The sequence below is a fragment of the Lathyrus oleraceus genome, chromosome 2, assembly GCF_024323335.1.
Source record: "Lathyrus oleraceus cultivar Zhongwan6 chromosome 2, CAAS_Psat_ZW6_1.0, whole genome shotgun sequence".
Taxonomy (NCBI): domain Eukaryota; kingdom Viridiplantae; phylum Streptophyta; class Magnoliopsida; order Fabales; family Fabaceae; genus Lathyrus; species Lathyrus oleraceus.
In genome coordinates this window covers 182,903,787-182,919,477 of record NC_066580.1, presented here as the reverse complement: position 1 = coordinate 182,919,477, position 15,691 = coordinate 182,903,787, and the positions used below count along the sequence as shown (strand labels likewise).

At 33.0% G+C, this 15,691-nt stretch overlaps 1 protein-coding gene across 1 annotated transcript; it reads right to left on the bottom strand.

Moving 5' to 3' along the window:
- Nucleotides 1–1,298: 1,298 nt before the first annotated feature.
- Nucleotides 1,299–14,094, bottom strand: LOC127118780 (synaptonemal complex protein 1). Its single transcript, XM_051049036.1, has 19 exons — nucleotides 13,676–14,094; nucleotides 13,522–13,571; nucleotides 13,173–13,380; nucleotides 12,935–13,060; nucleotides 12,495–12,593; nucleotides 9,729–10,405; nucleotides 9,401–9,649; nucleotides 9,190–9,318; nucleotides 9,043–9,111; nucleotides 8,859–8,969; nucleotides 8,410–8,517; nucleotides 8,200–8,310; nucleotides 8,041–8,127; nucleotides 6,035–6,100; nucleotides 5,824–5,931; nucleotides 5,577–5,663; nucleotides 5,380–5,439; nucleotides 4,633–4,736; nucleotides 1,299–1,601 (listed from the first exon to the last, which is right to left on the bottom strand). The coding sequence occupies exons 1-18, from the start codon at nucleotides 13,833–13,835 to the stop codon at nucleotides 4,635–4,637; spliced, it is 2,607 nt and encodes an 868-aa protein (XP_050904993.1). The 5' UTR covers nucleotides 13,836–14,094; the 3' UTR covers nucleotides 1,299–1,601; nucleotides 4,633–4,634.
- Between the last annotated feature and the right edge of the window lie 1,597 nt (nucleotides 14,095–15,691).

The window sequence follows — 15,691 nt, the reverse complement described above, 5'->3', positions numbered from 1 at the left end:
GATTCAAATATCAACATGACTTTGTTAGAGGTGTCTTATTTAATATATTTATGTGTGACAAGGTATCTGTGAAGAAAGTAACGCTAGTGAATTTCTTGACTAACCCGCGGGAGGGGAGATCGATACTTAGGTCAACAGATGTTCTGTACAGGTGGATAGGAGAGAAACATTCACATCTAAACTTGATTAGGGTTTCTCTACTAGTGAGACTGAGGACTGGAGGTTTTACTTTGGGACAAGCCGCTTCCAAAACCGCTTTATTAAAGTGGTCAAATATGATAAAGCATGTTCCAACAATCAACATGCTTTCATACCATTTGGCTTTGACACTTTTGATTTTCTACCACCATAAACAATGAATCTTTTATCGATAGTGCAAAGGCTTATGCATAACAATATTGTATCTCTTAGAACAATGAATTTAATTTCTAAGAAGATTGAATTTATCATCCAAAAAAAATAGTGACGCAACTTGTCATTTGTATGTCTAATATTTCTTTACAAATACTTGATTTGTAGTTTTTCTGATTGTTAGTAAGAGTTTTTAACCAATAAACAAACTAGATTCTTGTAGTGAAAATTGTTATGTTTTTCAAGCGCAACTTAATTCTTAAAAAAAAAATTATAAATACAATATCAACTATAATCTCATCTTCTATGATTACATTTTTTCTAAACAAAATCTTAGTCTCTTGATGGTTGTAGTTATTAATCTGTTGTTTATAATGGTTCTTATCTTCTATCATTATATTTGCATAATTAAACATGTCATTTCACCTGTGTTTTTTGTTCACTTTGGGTGGAACTTTGGCTTACTCTAGGTGGAATTAAATATTTATTGTGCTCTAGCGTCCAAGTTTCATGCAATTCGTTGAACCATGGAGTCACGGTCTTAGGTTAATCTTAATACCTACAGAATTTATAGCGTTAGTTGATCCTTGCTAACCGATTACATGTTATGAAAAACTGTATTCTTGTTCGGTTAAAATTAAAATTAAAATTCGTTGCTTCCCATATGTACCAATAAGCATCAAATTATTGAGTGTTGGATACTATACCCAACAAAACATTAGGTAGGAAGTTTGTCATCAAATAACTGTTTTGTTTTAATTATCAGAGCTGTTACTTTTACATCAAAACCTGATACCGTATGTCAACAAAGTATTTGATGTCAAATTTTGTGTCTAAATATCATTTTTGTTTAATCAACAAAATGTTCATTTATCCCCGGTGTACAAAGTGGAAAGCAAAATATTTACCTCGGAACGATCAACCATAAAAAGACAAGAAAATGGCTGGAAAATACACTTCGATATTTTGCTTCAAATTGTACATATTACACCATAATAGCTAGGGATATTGGGCATCTTTTGAGTGTTTTTTTTACGAAAATATTTACAGTGATTGAAATTTAGAGTTATGTCCATATTATGAAAAAAATAAAAACTCATGAGACCTTTTATTATTTTACAAGCTCACCAGCAGAGAACTGGTATATACTGCAACCAAGCAAACAGTTGTGTATTGACAAATTACACGGGGAACTAGCATTAGTCAAATCCCTTCTGTAGACCAATAATCTGCCATTCTTTCGTTAGCAGCTGTAGACCAAAACCAACAGATATGGAATTTCAATCTCCATTCCATGTTTAGATCAAACCCATTAGTATAAAAAATAGGGCATTAAATGAAACCATCAAGAAGCCAAAGATTTATCACTTTATCGGCACAAACTAAAGATATTTCACTCTCAGCACTACAGTGAGAATCATATGAACATATACAAGCATTCAAAAACATATAGAAAGAAGGGGTTGGTAATAGTAAGAGATGAGTTGTGTGTCTAAAAGGAAGTTCTAAATTTCAATTAGTTTATACACCAATTAAAGGATGCAAAGTTCATGAATATTATTCCATTTGACCAAGGATAACAGTTGCCTGTCAGATGTACTTATTCCGAGGAAGAAATAAAAATTAGAGTCCTACAAAATTGGGACAATTTTACGATTATCCACTCATCCGGGTGAAATATGGAGTCAGGATAAACAAAGAATCTACTACAATACAATCAGTAATCATTTAATTCCTCGATGTAAACAAAGAATGGCCAACTTTTTCGAAACACTTTCTACACTTTCTGCAATTAAAGCAAGTTCAATTTTGAAATCCAATCCGATCAGAGCTGTTTTCACAAATGGAGATCTTAAAACGTTCAATAAAATTTGATGACATCTATCAACAACTCAGAATTATGATAACTTCATAGTTTCCTCAGCCTGGTTATTTTTCAAATCAGTAAAACTGCTCTTCTATATATTATTTGTCACCAATGTTTTAAAACTCGAGTATCCTAGCACGGATCGTAAGATCCTACTACTGGTGAAAAAATATATTTTTATATGCAACTGTATAATTTAGCACTACTGGTGGAGATATTGTCACTATGACATTTAATAAAACAGCAGTCCAAGCCTAATACAGAATATCATAACGAGATAAAGCAATCATCAGAGGAAATAGGGACAGAGACGGAAAAACTATTTCTAAGAACAGTGAGAAAGCCTTAAGGAACAGTGTATTGGCTAATTTTCCAGATATGAACAATTGACGCAAAAAAACTCAGCAAAATAAGTCGGGGAGGAAAGAACATCAGAAAATTAAGCATACTTAAAATCTAACAGACGAATGAGAGGAGGGGGATAAAAACTAAAAGGTTTGGATTAGATGGAGTAAGAACACCATTCGGTCATTACATTCAGTAGCATAACTCAGCCATTGTAAGACCGTACAGTTCATATTCTAAGTTTGTATTTGAAATCTAATTTGGTAGTGTAGAAATTTAAATTGTCCAATCTTGATCCAATCGAGGCATGCTGATTATAGTGACTGGAGTGTAATTTGATTGCAGACAACCTGAATCTGAGTTACCAAGTTATTTGTGGAGATAGGAGGGACTGGGAGGAGTCAAATACAAGAATCCAATGGGAAAATATATTAATTTTGATCCCTATAAATAATTCCTATAAATATTTTAGAAATTTATACCGTATATTTAACCAAAAAAATATATTCTATTCATCACCACTCACCAGCCTCGTAAAAAGTACTCGCGTTTTATATGGACTAAAATTCACCTATTTCAATTGATATAGGAATCATAAGCATATCCAACTCTACCACAGTACCACTTATCGTGTAACTAGAAAGCTGCCAACAATAACCATTATCCAATATCTGTCAGGAGAAACAAGCATGGAGTCTGTAGCAAGGGACTAGATTGACAGGAGGGAGTATTTGAAATGAAATAGCTTTGGTTTCATTTACAACAAGCCCGGGAACATATGAAGAAGTGGGCTGATAAAAAGAGGATGATCAGAATTTTGAAACCTCGGGTACACGTGGCAAAGTGTAGTTAGGGCAAATCAATTGTAAGCTTTCTGCGCTACCTTATGGAGTTTATCAAGTGATAGAAAGAATTGGTCTAGTAGCTTATAAGTTCATGTTTCCTGCTACTTCTAGAGTTCATCGATTTTCTCATATCTCACAAGAGGGTTGTGTAGAAATATGGTTTTGTAAAGGATCTACCCACATGGAAACTATTGGAAATAGGGGAAGAAAACACCAAATTATTTATCCATTGAGAAGGACAATCTATAGAAGACACTGTATGAGAAGATTCTTTGAAAATTCCTTGAGAGCATGACTGAGATTCAGGCATGTGGCTAACAGGGGATGGTAGTGGAAGCCACAGGTGTGGAATGACATTTGAAAGAATTGATTACTTGAAATATTGTAGAACAGGGGAAGAAAACACCTACAGAAGTTATTCACTGACAAGGACAATCCATAGAAGAGACTATAATAGTTGTATGAGAAGATGCTTCCAAGTTTTAAGACTCCATCCTGAGAGCATGGCTGAATTTTAGGCATGTGGTAATGCATATTCAAGGAGAGATGCATATTTTGGGATAAAAGAGAGCTCAACAGAAACTACAAATGACACTAAAAGCTAGTGTGTATACAAAAGTGAAAATTGAGGAGGAATAAAACAGAAAAGGGAAATATGAGAATAGTGGTGTCAAGTGGGAGGAGTCAGTAATGGGAATTCTGTTGATGGGCACAAAAGTTAATGAGTTGGAGCGTTGCTCTGGGTTTTGCGGGGATTTTTCTTCTGAAATAGCTCTTGCCAACAATTAGTAATATACTTTTTATCTTTACATGCATTGGGTTCCTATCATAATGTCACATGAACAGACAAGCTGTGAAAAATTTAGGCTTTCAAAATATTTGGTCATCTCTCCTGTGGTTGTTCAAGGACATAGCCATAAAGAATATATAATTCAGAAACGTGTCATCAAGTATCCATTGGTTTAGATTTAAACTATTAAACAACAAGCTTATTCCCTTGCAGAGGGTATGGCTGAGAAAGTCAGAGAAGAAGTTAAAGAATTTTCAACAAAAATTATTATTCAGTAATAGTTGGACTTCATATCTTTATTTTAAGTAAATAGTTAAAACTTTGTATCACTAAGACCAAAAGGAAGTGATGAAAGGGCTCCTGTAATTATATTACGGCTTTTAGTAGGAGCATGCATCCTATTTCAAAGGAAATAAACTTCAAAGTTATTTTACCTCTAATCAAATGCATAAGGATCATCTGCATATGGATTTAGAGAACCCTCTGAAAATAAATCACCGATAGTTGAAGGACGGGGATGGCCTTCAGCCCTCATACTCTGCATCAATGAAATGTAAAGATTATATCCACACTACCGCACACCAAGAACAGCATAACAAATGCAAGAGGACGTATTTGTCACCTTATACAAAGTATTGTACAAAGATTAGTATTCTATCTGACTTGGTTTATCCTAAAGTCTTACAGGAAAAAGGGGGAAAATAACTTTCATACAAAGCTTTTCTTTTCTTTTTGCTTTTAAGTATACTATGTCAACAGCATTACACGAAGTAGCCCGATATATATTTCAGCAAAATATTGGACTTTGAAAAATTTGAAAGCATTGGATTCTAAAAGAAAATGTTACATATCTTGCATTTCCAAAGAAAATAGTTTACAAACTCGATAACCAAAGGGGAAAATACTCAAGTTAAAAAAAAATTGGATTAAATTAAACAAAATCTATAAAATAATAAGATAATATATGCTCTTAACCATCATCATCTATGATAGCACCAGCATAGTGTGGTAATGAAAATGAAAACGAAATTATTGTTGTTTGACATGATAAAAAAATTATCCTCTTATAATTCATCCAAATTCATTAGAACTATGCATCTTGATATGTTAAAACAATAACGCTAAAAGCAATCAATAAATGACATGCCAATTAAAAGGAAAATTTCAGCTGAGTTAATTACCTTAACAACAGTTCTAGGGGTGTTTGTCTTTGGTGTATTTATCTTTTGTTTTCTTGGATCCTGATAAAGAAAAGAAGTTCAATAATTTCAGGCATATAAGAATTCTGCACTTGGAAGCCAAGCCATCTGGTGTGGAATGTAGTTCATGTGTAAATCTAGAGGGTTAATTGCATATAGAGAGAGAAACAGGTACATGCCTCAAACAAGACAGTACTTCTTGTTTTCCTTTTCTTTGTAATTGTTCTTCCATTAGAAGTCTCAACTTCGTATTCACGGCGAGTTACCTGCTCATTGAGTATAGGAGCAAAGGCAGTTATTAAATATGATTTCAGACAACCAATTAAAGGCTAAAAACTTTGATCAATTTATAATTGTTATGTATTACTTCAATATAATAATAAGGGTCCCGCCTGTTGCCCATGAGTTCATAGAAAAGTAATTCACCTTTCTATGATGCTTAGGAATGCCTCCTGCATTTCCTGCTTTTACGTTCTCCACTTTCTTCGACAACTTAGGCACTGGTGCTTCTATTTCTTCTAAGTAAGGAGATTCCTATGGCGAGGAGATAAAAACAAAACAAATAAGATGACTTGGAGAGAACATGATATTAACATATTACTGAATAAGAAATAATATTCCTTGTTAACATTCTTACCACTTCATGCTGATTTACTTTCCCGCCAAAAGAACTCCTTCTCTTAATCGATGAAACGGAGTATTCCTATTACATGAAACAAAAAACATGTTCACTTTGCTAATTTATTCAACATTAGTTGAAGAGAGAGATTGATTAAATTTGAATAAAGTTAGCTCCAACTAATTTATTCTAACACCTATCTCCCATATTGTCATAATATTTATATATGTATATTATATCTCCCATTAATGAAGACGAATTAAATATTTTAATAATTCATAACTCATCCTCAATGGTGAGCTTTTATTGATCAGAAAATATATTATGGCTAAACCTTTCTTTTACAGACAGGAAACTATTAAGGCTCTTTCTTTGATCTTTTAATAACTCATAACTTATCTTCAAAGGTGAAATTTTAAGGATGATATATGAAATCAGATAGAGAGAAAAAAACATTGCTACAACCACAAAGGGTTTTTTCGCTATGCCATTTCAACAAACTTATAAATTTGATTGACAAAGTAGTTGTGTTTGATAAACAAGCTTATATTTCTAGATTGTCATTTTATTCAAATGTTATCGGCAATAGTATTTGAACTTATAACTTATAGATTTTTTTTACCTAGTTTTTATTCATAATGTTTTAACTAAATTCCTCCTTATCCCTCTCTAGTCTTTAAATTATAAATTTTAAAAATTCATGTAATCGAAATATATATTTAAGGAATAATTTCATTATCCAGATACATAATTAAGATAAAAAATAAATGAGAACTTTTTTTTTACCGGAACAAAGAACATATTTTATGTACCAAAACATATTAAAAAGATAATAATATGAACTTCTCATTTATATTATATCATCACATTTCATTTGATAAAAATATTTAAAAATGAGAATATAAAAAATAATATTCAAATTTATATACAATATATAGCATGAAATAAGAATTAAAAATTAACATAAAAGTGATAATTATATTAGAATGATTATATACAAAATATAAATATGCTCTAAATACTTCAAATTCAATCAACTAGTTTTTCAGCTATTAACTTTTTTCTAAAACTTAGTTGATCTACTATCAATTACCTTATTAGTTGTTGATTAAATTACCCTAGTTTTACTAAACAAAGCCTGAGTAGCATGGTCTGTTACTTTCTGTAGCAGTCATCTTAATACTTCAGAACTTAAATCACCATATGATTAGAGTGGAAAATACCATTATATAACAACAGAAATACACAAATGATAGCGAAACCAATGTCTATTATCACTATATGAAAACATGATTTCTGCTCCAATATGAAGCTTTGGGAGAGAGTTCTGTTGTTAACCTATGCTCTTCTATAAGCGAAGTCACCATTAAAAAATTTTCAACTTAAATTTCAACATGGCTGCAAAAATTTTACCAACTAAATCTATCTAATAGCATGCTAATAAGTTGTCATTACAAAATATCCATGCTATAGAAACCATATTATGCCTGTAAGTGACAAGATAACCATAAGGAACATAAATATGAAGCAGCGCATTCTTATTTCCATTACCATGCTAGGATGGTGTATAAAAACTATAAAGAAAACTTAGGCAATTTTAGGTTACAATTGAACTAACTAAGTCTTATTATTTCCCCAATTCATTCTCAATTCTAATACATCAAACTATAGGTACTCCTACTATTCCCTAGAGCCTGTTGATCAGACAGATTATCACAGCAGTCAGTGGGGATCTTATGTGAATATAATATAAAAAGACTTCATTGATCCTATGCAATCAATGAAATAATATATTCCCTTAGGTTAAACATAGTTAAAATAGCACCACAGTATAAAAATCTATTAATTCAAAATATAACTGTATGATTAATTTGAATCTTCAGGTTAGCTTCAGTGCTATTTTTGGGTAGCAGCAAACATATTCTTATAAGATATACAAATGATCTAAAAAACATTATATATTTGTATCCCAACATGCAAATCAACAAAATGAAAACAAACACAGATTGGTTACACAAATCAACCTGTTTTGAGTTAACTTCTTGGTCTTCTTTTGGCTTGTCACTCATCACTTTCCATTGCAGCTGCAGCAAAGCCCTTTGCCTGTCTTCCTACAAATATTGCAAAAAATATATATATCAGAAATGTAATGAGATTAATTTATCATATCATGTACTCCATACTTTGGATTTCTGGAGATGCAATTCCTCTTCCAGCTTCCGACACTCATCTTCAAGTTCACACCTCAATGCTTTAATTTGAGCTTCATGGTCCTTCCTCATAAACGTTGTTTTCTACATGTAATCAAGGTATCAGGCTATCAGCAGATGAAGTAAAATTGTATACAAATCATAGCTCGGATCTTATTTTGAGAGTTTGTGTGTGTACTCCACCTCTCTAAGTTCATTTTCAGCCTGCAGTTGGGTACGCTTCAGCTGTTCACTGTGTTCAGCTTGCAGGCATAGTTGCCTCTTATCATGTTCCTGCTGCATATGAGTAACCTGTAGATTGGACAGGAAATAAGCTTACCTGGTGTTTAGATATGTTTTGACATTATGTCAAGTAAATCTCATACAAACTAAGTAGTGACACAAAAGCATTGTCACAGCTCATATGAGGTACATAACCACCCTACAAAGTGTAACACACAAACTCCGATGCACTTGGATCAAATTACATTATTACTTGAATAGTGTAAGTACTAATTACAAATTAGTTGAGTTGTTTATAGAAATAGGGGTTATTTGAACTAATTATTTGCATACAGACAACCTATAATCCAGATGAAACACCAAAATATTTCTAAGTCAATAATTGTAATTCTATATTTTTTATTACATACCAGCTTAGTGTGCTCCTCCTGAATATGTATCAACTGCTGCCTTGATTCTTCTTTGCATTCTGCAAGTTTTTGGTCACGCCTTCCCTCAATTTCTGCAATAGCCTTGTCAGCCTGATGGTTCAAATTAGTCAGAAATGTGTCAGTGGAGAGTAAGTGCTGCAAAGACTAATATATCCGATCAAACCTTGTCTTTTTCCATGTTGACAATTTCCTTTTTCTCTAATTCATACTTCCTTTTAATGTCATTAATAGCCTGTTCAAATACATGTTATGAGACATTATTGCAATATAAATCAAGCACCTATGATAGATAACCGGTTATATGCAACACCTGATCATTTCTCTGAGATATTTCTTTTAAATGTTTTGACAATTCCAACTTTTTGTCTTCTACCATTTGATTATATTGATTTCTAGCTTCTGCAAGTTTACTTTCAGAAGCAGTTAATAATGACCGGTTCTGCAAAGGCATGAAAAAACATAAATATTATACAAACACCAGTCAGGAAATTGCAGCATGCACAATATTTTTGCTCCAAAACCTCTGTGATTTGATCTTCCAGATTTTTTTCCTGTTCCTTATGGTGCAAAATGCATTGTTCTTTTTCCTCTAAGACTTTACGTAGCTGTATGACTTCTTTGTCAAAAGTGTCTGCATGTTCCTCTACTTTCATCCTCTCCTTTTGCAGAGTATCAATTTCCTCTGACTTCTTCAATATGTCCACCTGCATTCTTTCCATATTTTCTTTGCTTTCAGTCTCTAAAGCTGAAATTTTGAGTAGTAAGCCTTGCTGCAAAGCAATAGACATCCTGATAAGGAACACAATGTATGCTGATACGCTGTTAAATAAAGCAGATTAACTGTAGTACCATTTGGTTCTCCGATGATCTAACACTCTCTAACAGAGCTTCAGCTTTCTCCTCTAATTTGGAAATAGTTACTTCTGCTTCTGCCTTCTTTGAGATTGAATCTTCCGCTTCTAACTCCAAACGCTGAATTTTCTCGGCAGATAATCGACAATCCTCTGTATACTGTGCTAAAGTAGACTCTTGGACTTTGCGAAGATCATTCAAACTATTGCTTAGCTCTTGATTTATCATATGAATTCCATCATTTTCAGATGACAAGACCGAGAACTTATTATGAAGCTCATCATACTGGTTTTGAGCATGCTTCGAGAAAGTGTCTCTTTCGTGCTGGACCAACGTGAAGCAAGAAGTATAGAGAGAGTCCATTTCGTTAAACTTGCTCACAAGGTTCAAGCTTTCTTTGTCTAAATTCAACAAATGAGTAGCCATCGACTGAAGTGATCCTTCAAGGTTTTTGATTTCCTGAAGTGACTTGCCAAGCTTTTCAGTAAGATCAGCATTGCATAATTGAAGATCACTTTTTTCTTTATCCAATTTCTGTTGACAGGCTATGCGATTTGTAATTTCTTCATCTTTGACTTTTAGTTGAAGGTGAAGCTCTCCCAACTTTGAGTTCAAAGTCTCTGTATCCAATCTACTAGAAGTTAACATGTCTTCTAAACTCTTTATCATGGTATCTGCAAACAAATTAGCATTCCATAAAACAATAAAAATTAGTAGCAAGTTGAAGATTATGGATATTCACTATGATGAAGTTATAAGGATTTATGAGGGGAAGCAGGAAAATACAAAATAGAGACCAAATAATTTGAAATGTTATTCATTTAAGGTCAAATGCTTCCCGTGGTCCTTTACGTTTGGCCTTTGTAAAGATTTGGTCTTTTTTTGTTTCAAAAACAGTCCGTATTTTGTTGGGGAAAAATGGTAACTAACATAGTAATAACTTAAAGGACCTTCTTGTTAGAAATAACTTTTTGTTACAAATATTTAACTTAAAGGACTACATTTAATATATGTTTGTTACTTAAAGACTGTTCCGAAACAAAAACAATGAAAATGACCAAATCGTTACAAAGGTCAAACATAAAGAACCGCAAGAAACATTTGAGCTTGATTTAATGTAATATGATGTGATACAAAAGAGAAGTACTAAACCCACTGCCACATGAGAAGTAAATCAATTGGTGTTATCTTCGTCCATGAAATTTACTATGTGTCTCTCTAGAAACCATAGGAAAACATCTTGATGTTATTTTGACATTAAGCCCTTTTTTAAACATCTTAATCAACGTCTTCTAAGTAAACATGAAAAAGTAGTTACTTTTACATGTATGTTATTAATTAATACAACATAGTATTAAGTTAGGAAGAAACTCTACCATGTAAAGTCATTATCTACTTGTAATAACCATGAAGCGGAGAGTGAGTCTGTATTAGTAGTAGTATCAGTATAAATAGAGTTATACGGTTACGTATATAACTCTTCTAAAAATTTAACAGATGGCAAGAATTGTTTGGTCCGAGGTTATGATGTGAACGAGCGGCTTTTGGGCCCATCTATCTTAACACCTCGTGACCTCACAAAGAAACTAAAAGACTTATGATATTGCTGCATCTAACTAGGATGAATGGCAAAGGGCTGAGCATCAATTTGTATCATTCAAGTTTAAGTAAGTTAAAACAAATTAATGCTACATTTTTGTCCTTCAAAAACATGTTATGATGCCTGGAAAAGGTGTAAAATGTCAACCCTAATGATATACTGCCACTGTATTAGTCAGTCCATAGCCCAACACACTTTAGATGACAGGCCATGACCTACCTAGTTACCTGAACAAAGTACAGACCAGTAATGATGAGCTATATTGACTAAGCTCAATAGCATGTCCATGATATTCATTCTCCATGGTCACCACAAATGCATCAGTTCAAAATCAGACTCTTTTAACATCCCTATGATGGAGGAGGAGTCATTGATTGTTTGTTTCAGTACCCTCACCAGAAGCATTAGTTGGAGATGACTTTCAACCTATGTCCGAGTCTTGTAATATTTTGGTTCAGATGCAAAGTATCCCAGATCAGGAGCTTTGATACAAACTTGAAAGGTTTGAATGATCTGAGTATTATTGATTAATGTGATACAAATTACAGGCTCTATTATAAAGACTATTTCTGTATTTTTACCCTGCATAAGTAGGACAGAAAATATTTCAAACATGCCAACTCATATAAATGTCTTCTGGGTTTGAAATCAAGACATAGGGATGATTAACACTACCTTATGCCAACTTCCATCAGTGTTCCATAATGAAACCTTAGATTGTTCATCATATAAGAAGCAGTATCCATACCACAAAACCAGACTCACTAAAGAATAAATACTACATAAAGTAAGAAAATATTAACAATGAAAACCAAAGAAAACATGATTGACTCTCTGGGCCTTTCCCTTTTCAAAATATGACCTGTTAACAATATATATAATATGCACAATAAAACCAAATTTAAGACCCTGGGGGACCAAAAGATCAATGACCTTTCTAATATGAAACCACTTAAATAAATCATTCATTCCTAAATCCCCTATGCACACACACAAATAAAAAACTTATAAACCTACTTGACCAAAACAGTCAGTCTGTTTAAGACAACCTTCACCAGACACTGTTTAACTATATCATTCATTAATTATTCCTATTCTTGAAATAAAACATTCAATGCATGTCATATGAATTCTAAGGAATAGTAATTAGCAATTTAACTCACCCTTCTCTTGTATAACATTGGCAGCTCTGCACTTTTCATCGCTGTGAAACTTCTCCCTTTCTTTTGCAGAGAACTTTAGCATCTCTAGCTCATTGTCACCTGTCATAAGGATAAAACCAAAGTTTTAAATAACAGTCGCGGTTGTGTTACGGTCGCGTAAAGGCTTTCGAGATTTCGGTCGGTACAAGGGTTGCGACAGTGATTGCAGTCGCTGCAGTGTAAATTACCACAATTTGTTTTTTTACCATAAAAACAGTATCGGAAGGCACCATCCAATACCGCTTTGTCACGGCAATTTTCACAGGAATGGACCGTTTTTTATAACATTGGATAAAATATATTTTTTTTATTTGAATTTAGAACCTCAAAAACAAATCAAACCAAAAGACTTTTCAAATCAACTTTTTGAATAAAGTTTAAAGCTAATAAAAATAACTTACGAGATTTTATTATTTCCTGTGTAGAGTCTAGCTTCAAAGACAAACCATCCATCTGTTTGTTCAAACTCTCAAGAGCTTCTGAACTTGCTGAGAGTTTATTTTCCAATGTTTCTTTATCTTTCTCAGCTATGACAAGACGCATAAAAAAAGTTGACAAATTACAAAGGAAAAGCTAAGAAAAATTGAAATAACAAAACAAAAACAAAAACAAACAAACGGAGAGATTGAATTGTCATACCATCCTGAACTATACCAGCCAACTGTTGTAGAGTCTCAGTAAGTTGATCGCACAGAGTCTTAGTCGATGAGAACTTAGATTCAAGTCCTTTCCATAGTTTCTCATCTTCCTTCTGCTTCACTTTGAGCTTCGCATTATCGTTGAAGGCATTCTGCAGTTTTTCTTCTAATGCACGGATATGCTCCAGAGATTTCTTTAGCTTAGTATTCTTCACATGAACAACAAGAAAGTAATAATCGTTCAATATAAGTTATAACAGCCAAACGAAACCCTAAGCATCATACATTTCACCATTCAAGCATTCAACATCTTAAAACACACACAATAGCAAATTAGAATCATATCATACCGCAATATCAAGATCAGTCTTCACCGATGCTTGCTCTTTCACCAATTTCTCTGCAAATGAAGAAACAAGCGACGCACCATTACAATGGAAACTTCCGATCACAATCAATAAGACAAAGAAAAAAATGAAATCAAAGCGAAATCGGTGTCAAAACCTGCAGTTAGCTTCAGATTCGCGAAACTCCCCGATGAAACGGAATCTGAAGTTTGACGCGCAGAGAGCGATGATAATGGCTTCACAGTTCCCGATGTGGTGCCGTACAGTGATTTGAATTTGTCGAGGCTCGTGGAGATTGGAAATCCTCGCTTCTGCATTGTGAAGATCGAAACCAAAAACGAGAAATGAAACCCTAGAAATCTGAGTGCAGAGTTTAAGCCTTTATCTTCTTCCTCACACTATTCTGTTATCACTCTGCAAAAACGATGCAGTTCAGAGTAAAGTTCAAATGCAGTTACGCGCCATGGTGACGGAGATTTTATATTAACGCGCGAGAGCCCGCGTTTAGCTCTGGAGTGGCAAACAGTTGAAACGAACCGTTTAGTTTTCTAAATTCGCTTTTACTTTCCACGTAAGCACGGTTCCGTGGCATTAACATGTGATATTCGCACCATTGACCTGCCACGTCAGCATTATAGCTTTGTGCATCATCCCGGACAATGTTTTGCAATTATATATGGATATAATCACTTTTGTTATTCTTACACTTGAATCATACTAAATTGTATGAATCGTATTCTTCTATTATTTAAAATAATAAAATATGACTACTATTTTTTGTTCTCTATGTTATTTTATGAAGGTCATATTCACTATCACTTGTTATTTCTCTCTCCTAACAACAATCACATATCAATAACTAATGTATCCATTCTTTCTTCTTCTTTCTCTTTCTGCGTCATTTCTCATCTCTTCTTCAACTATTATTTTCTTTACATCTTCAACCATACCCAATCAAATACATAGTTTATCAAGAAAAAAGGAAATTGATTTAGAATCATTATGTGATGAAGATGAAGATTTAACTCAATAAGTTTCTAGATATCATTATAGATTCATCCAATAATATCAATGTTCTTCTTTTGAATCATATATTTGTTTACGATTGTTCATATGTTTCTAGACTTAACACAGTATTAGCCAACTTTTTTACTATTATAGATTTCATATGTTTATTCACGATTGTTCATTAGCTATGTTCTAAACAATATTCATCTACTTTTCACACTGTTAACCATGTTTATTTACTGCGAAACGATTTCATATATTTTCTCATGTTGGTTCGTTAACCATTATGAGAACTGTACTAACCAACTTATATCACACAAATAACCAACTTTATAATAAACAATGTTATAAACCTGCCCACATGTCTGGGCGTTTATTAACCAAGTTATAAACAACATTAACCATAATTTTGAATGCTATTAACCAACATTGTTATAAATTTATATTATACATAATATTGACATTTTTTGTGCAGTCTTTGTGTCATAATGGACAGTTCAAGCATTTTTATAGAATGTGGTAGTAGTCAAGGGGAAGATGTAGAAGTTGATCACATTGATTATGATGGTGATAATGATGACTCGCTTTGGGTTCCTGCAATTGGGATATGTTTTTCTTATCTAGAGGAAGTTAAAATATATTATCAAGATTATAAATTTACTTTTGTCATGTAAATGTTGCAGTATTGTAAATTGACTTTTGTCATAATTCAAATTGTATTAAACTTTGTTGGTGTATATAATATATAAATATTTTGTTAATACAGTTAGTTCGTATCCAAACATAAAAGAAACATAAAGTTGGTTAATACATTGCATGATGTTGGTTAATAGAAGTTTAATTTCGGTTAATGCAGTACCGGACTTCGAAACAAGGGAAATTGCAGTCCCAAACTTGGTTAATACATTGCATGAAGTTGGTTAATAGAAGTTTAACTTCGATTAATGCAGTACCATACTTCAAAACAAGGGAAATTGTAGTCTTAGACTTGGTTGATATATTTCATGAAGTTGGTTAATGGAGGTTTAACTTTGGTTAATGCAATCCCAAACTTCAAAACAAGGGAAATTGCAGTCTCATACTTGGTTAATACATTGCAAGAAGTTGGTTAATGGACGTTTAACTTTGGTTAATGCAGACCCAGACTTCAAAACAAGGGAAATTG

What these genes read in the sequence shown, in the direction of transcription:
- LOC127118780 (XM_051049036.1), bottom strand. Translation starts at nt 13,835, where the DNA reads ATGCAGAAGCGAGGATTTCCAATCTCCACGAGCCTCGACAAATTCAAA. An exon ending in ACAGGAAATAATAAAATCTC is followed by an intron (nt 12,594 to 12,934) that starts GTAAGTTATTTT and finishes TCCTTATGACAG; the next exon opens with GTGACAATGAGCTAGAGATG. An exon ending in TTCCTAAGCATCATAGAAAG is followed by an intron (nt 5,664 to 5,823) that starts GTGAATTACTTT and finishes CTCAATGAGCAG; the next exon opens with GTAACTCGCCGTGAATACGA.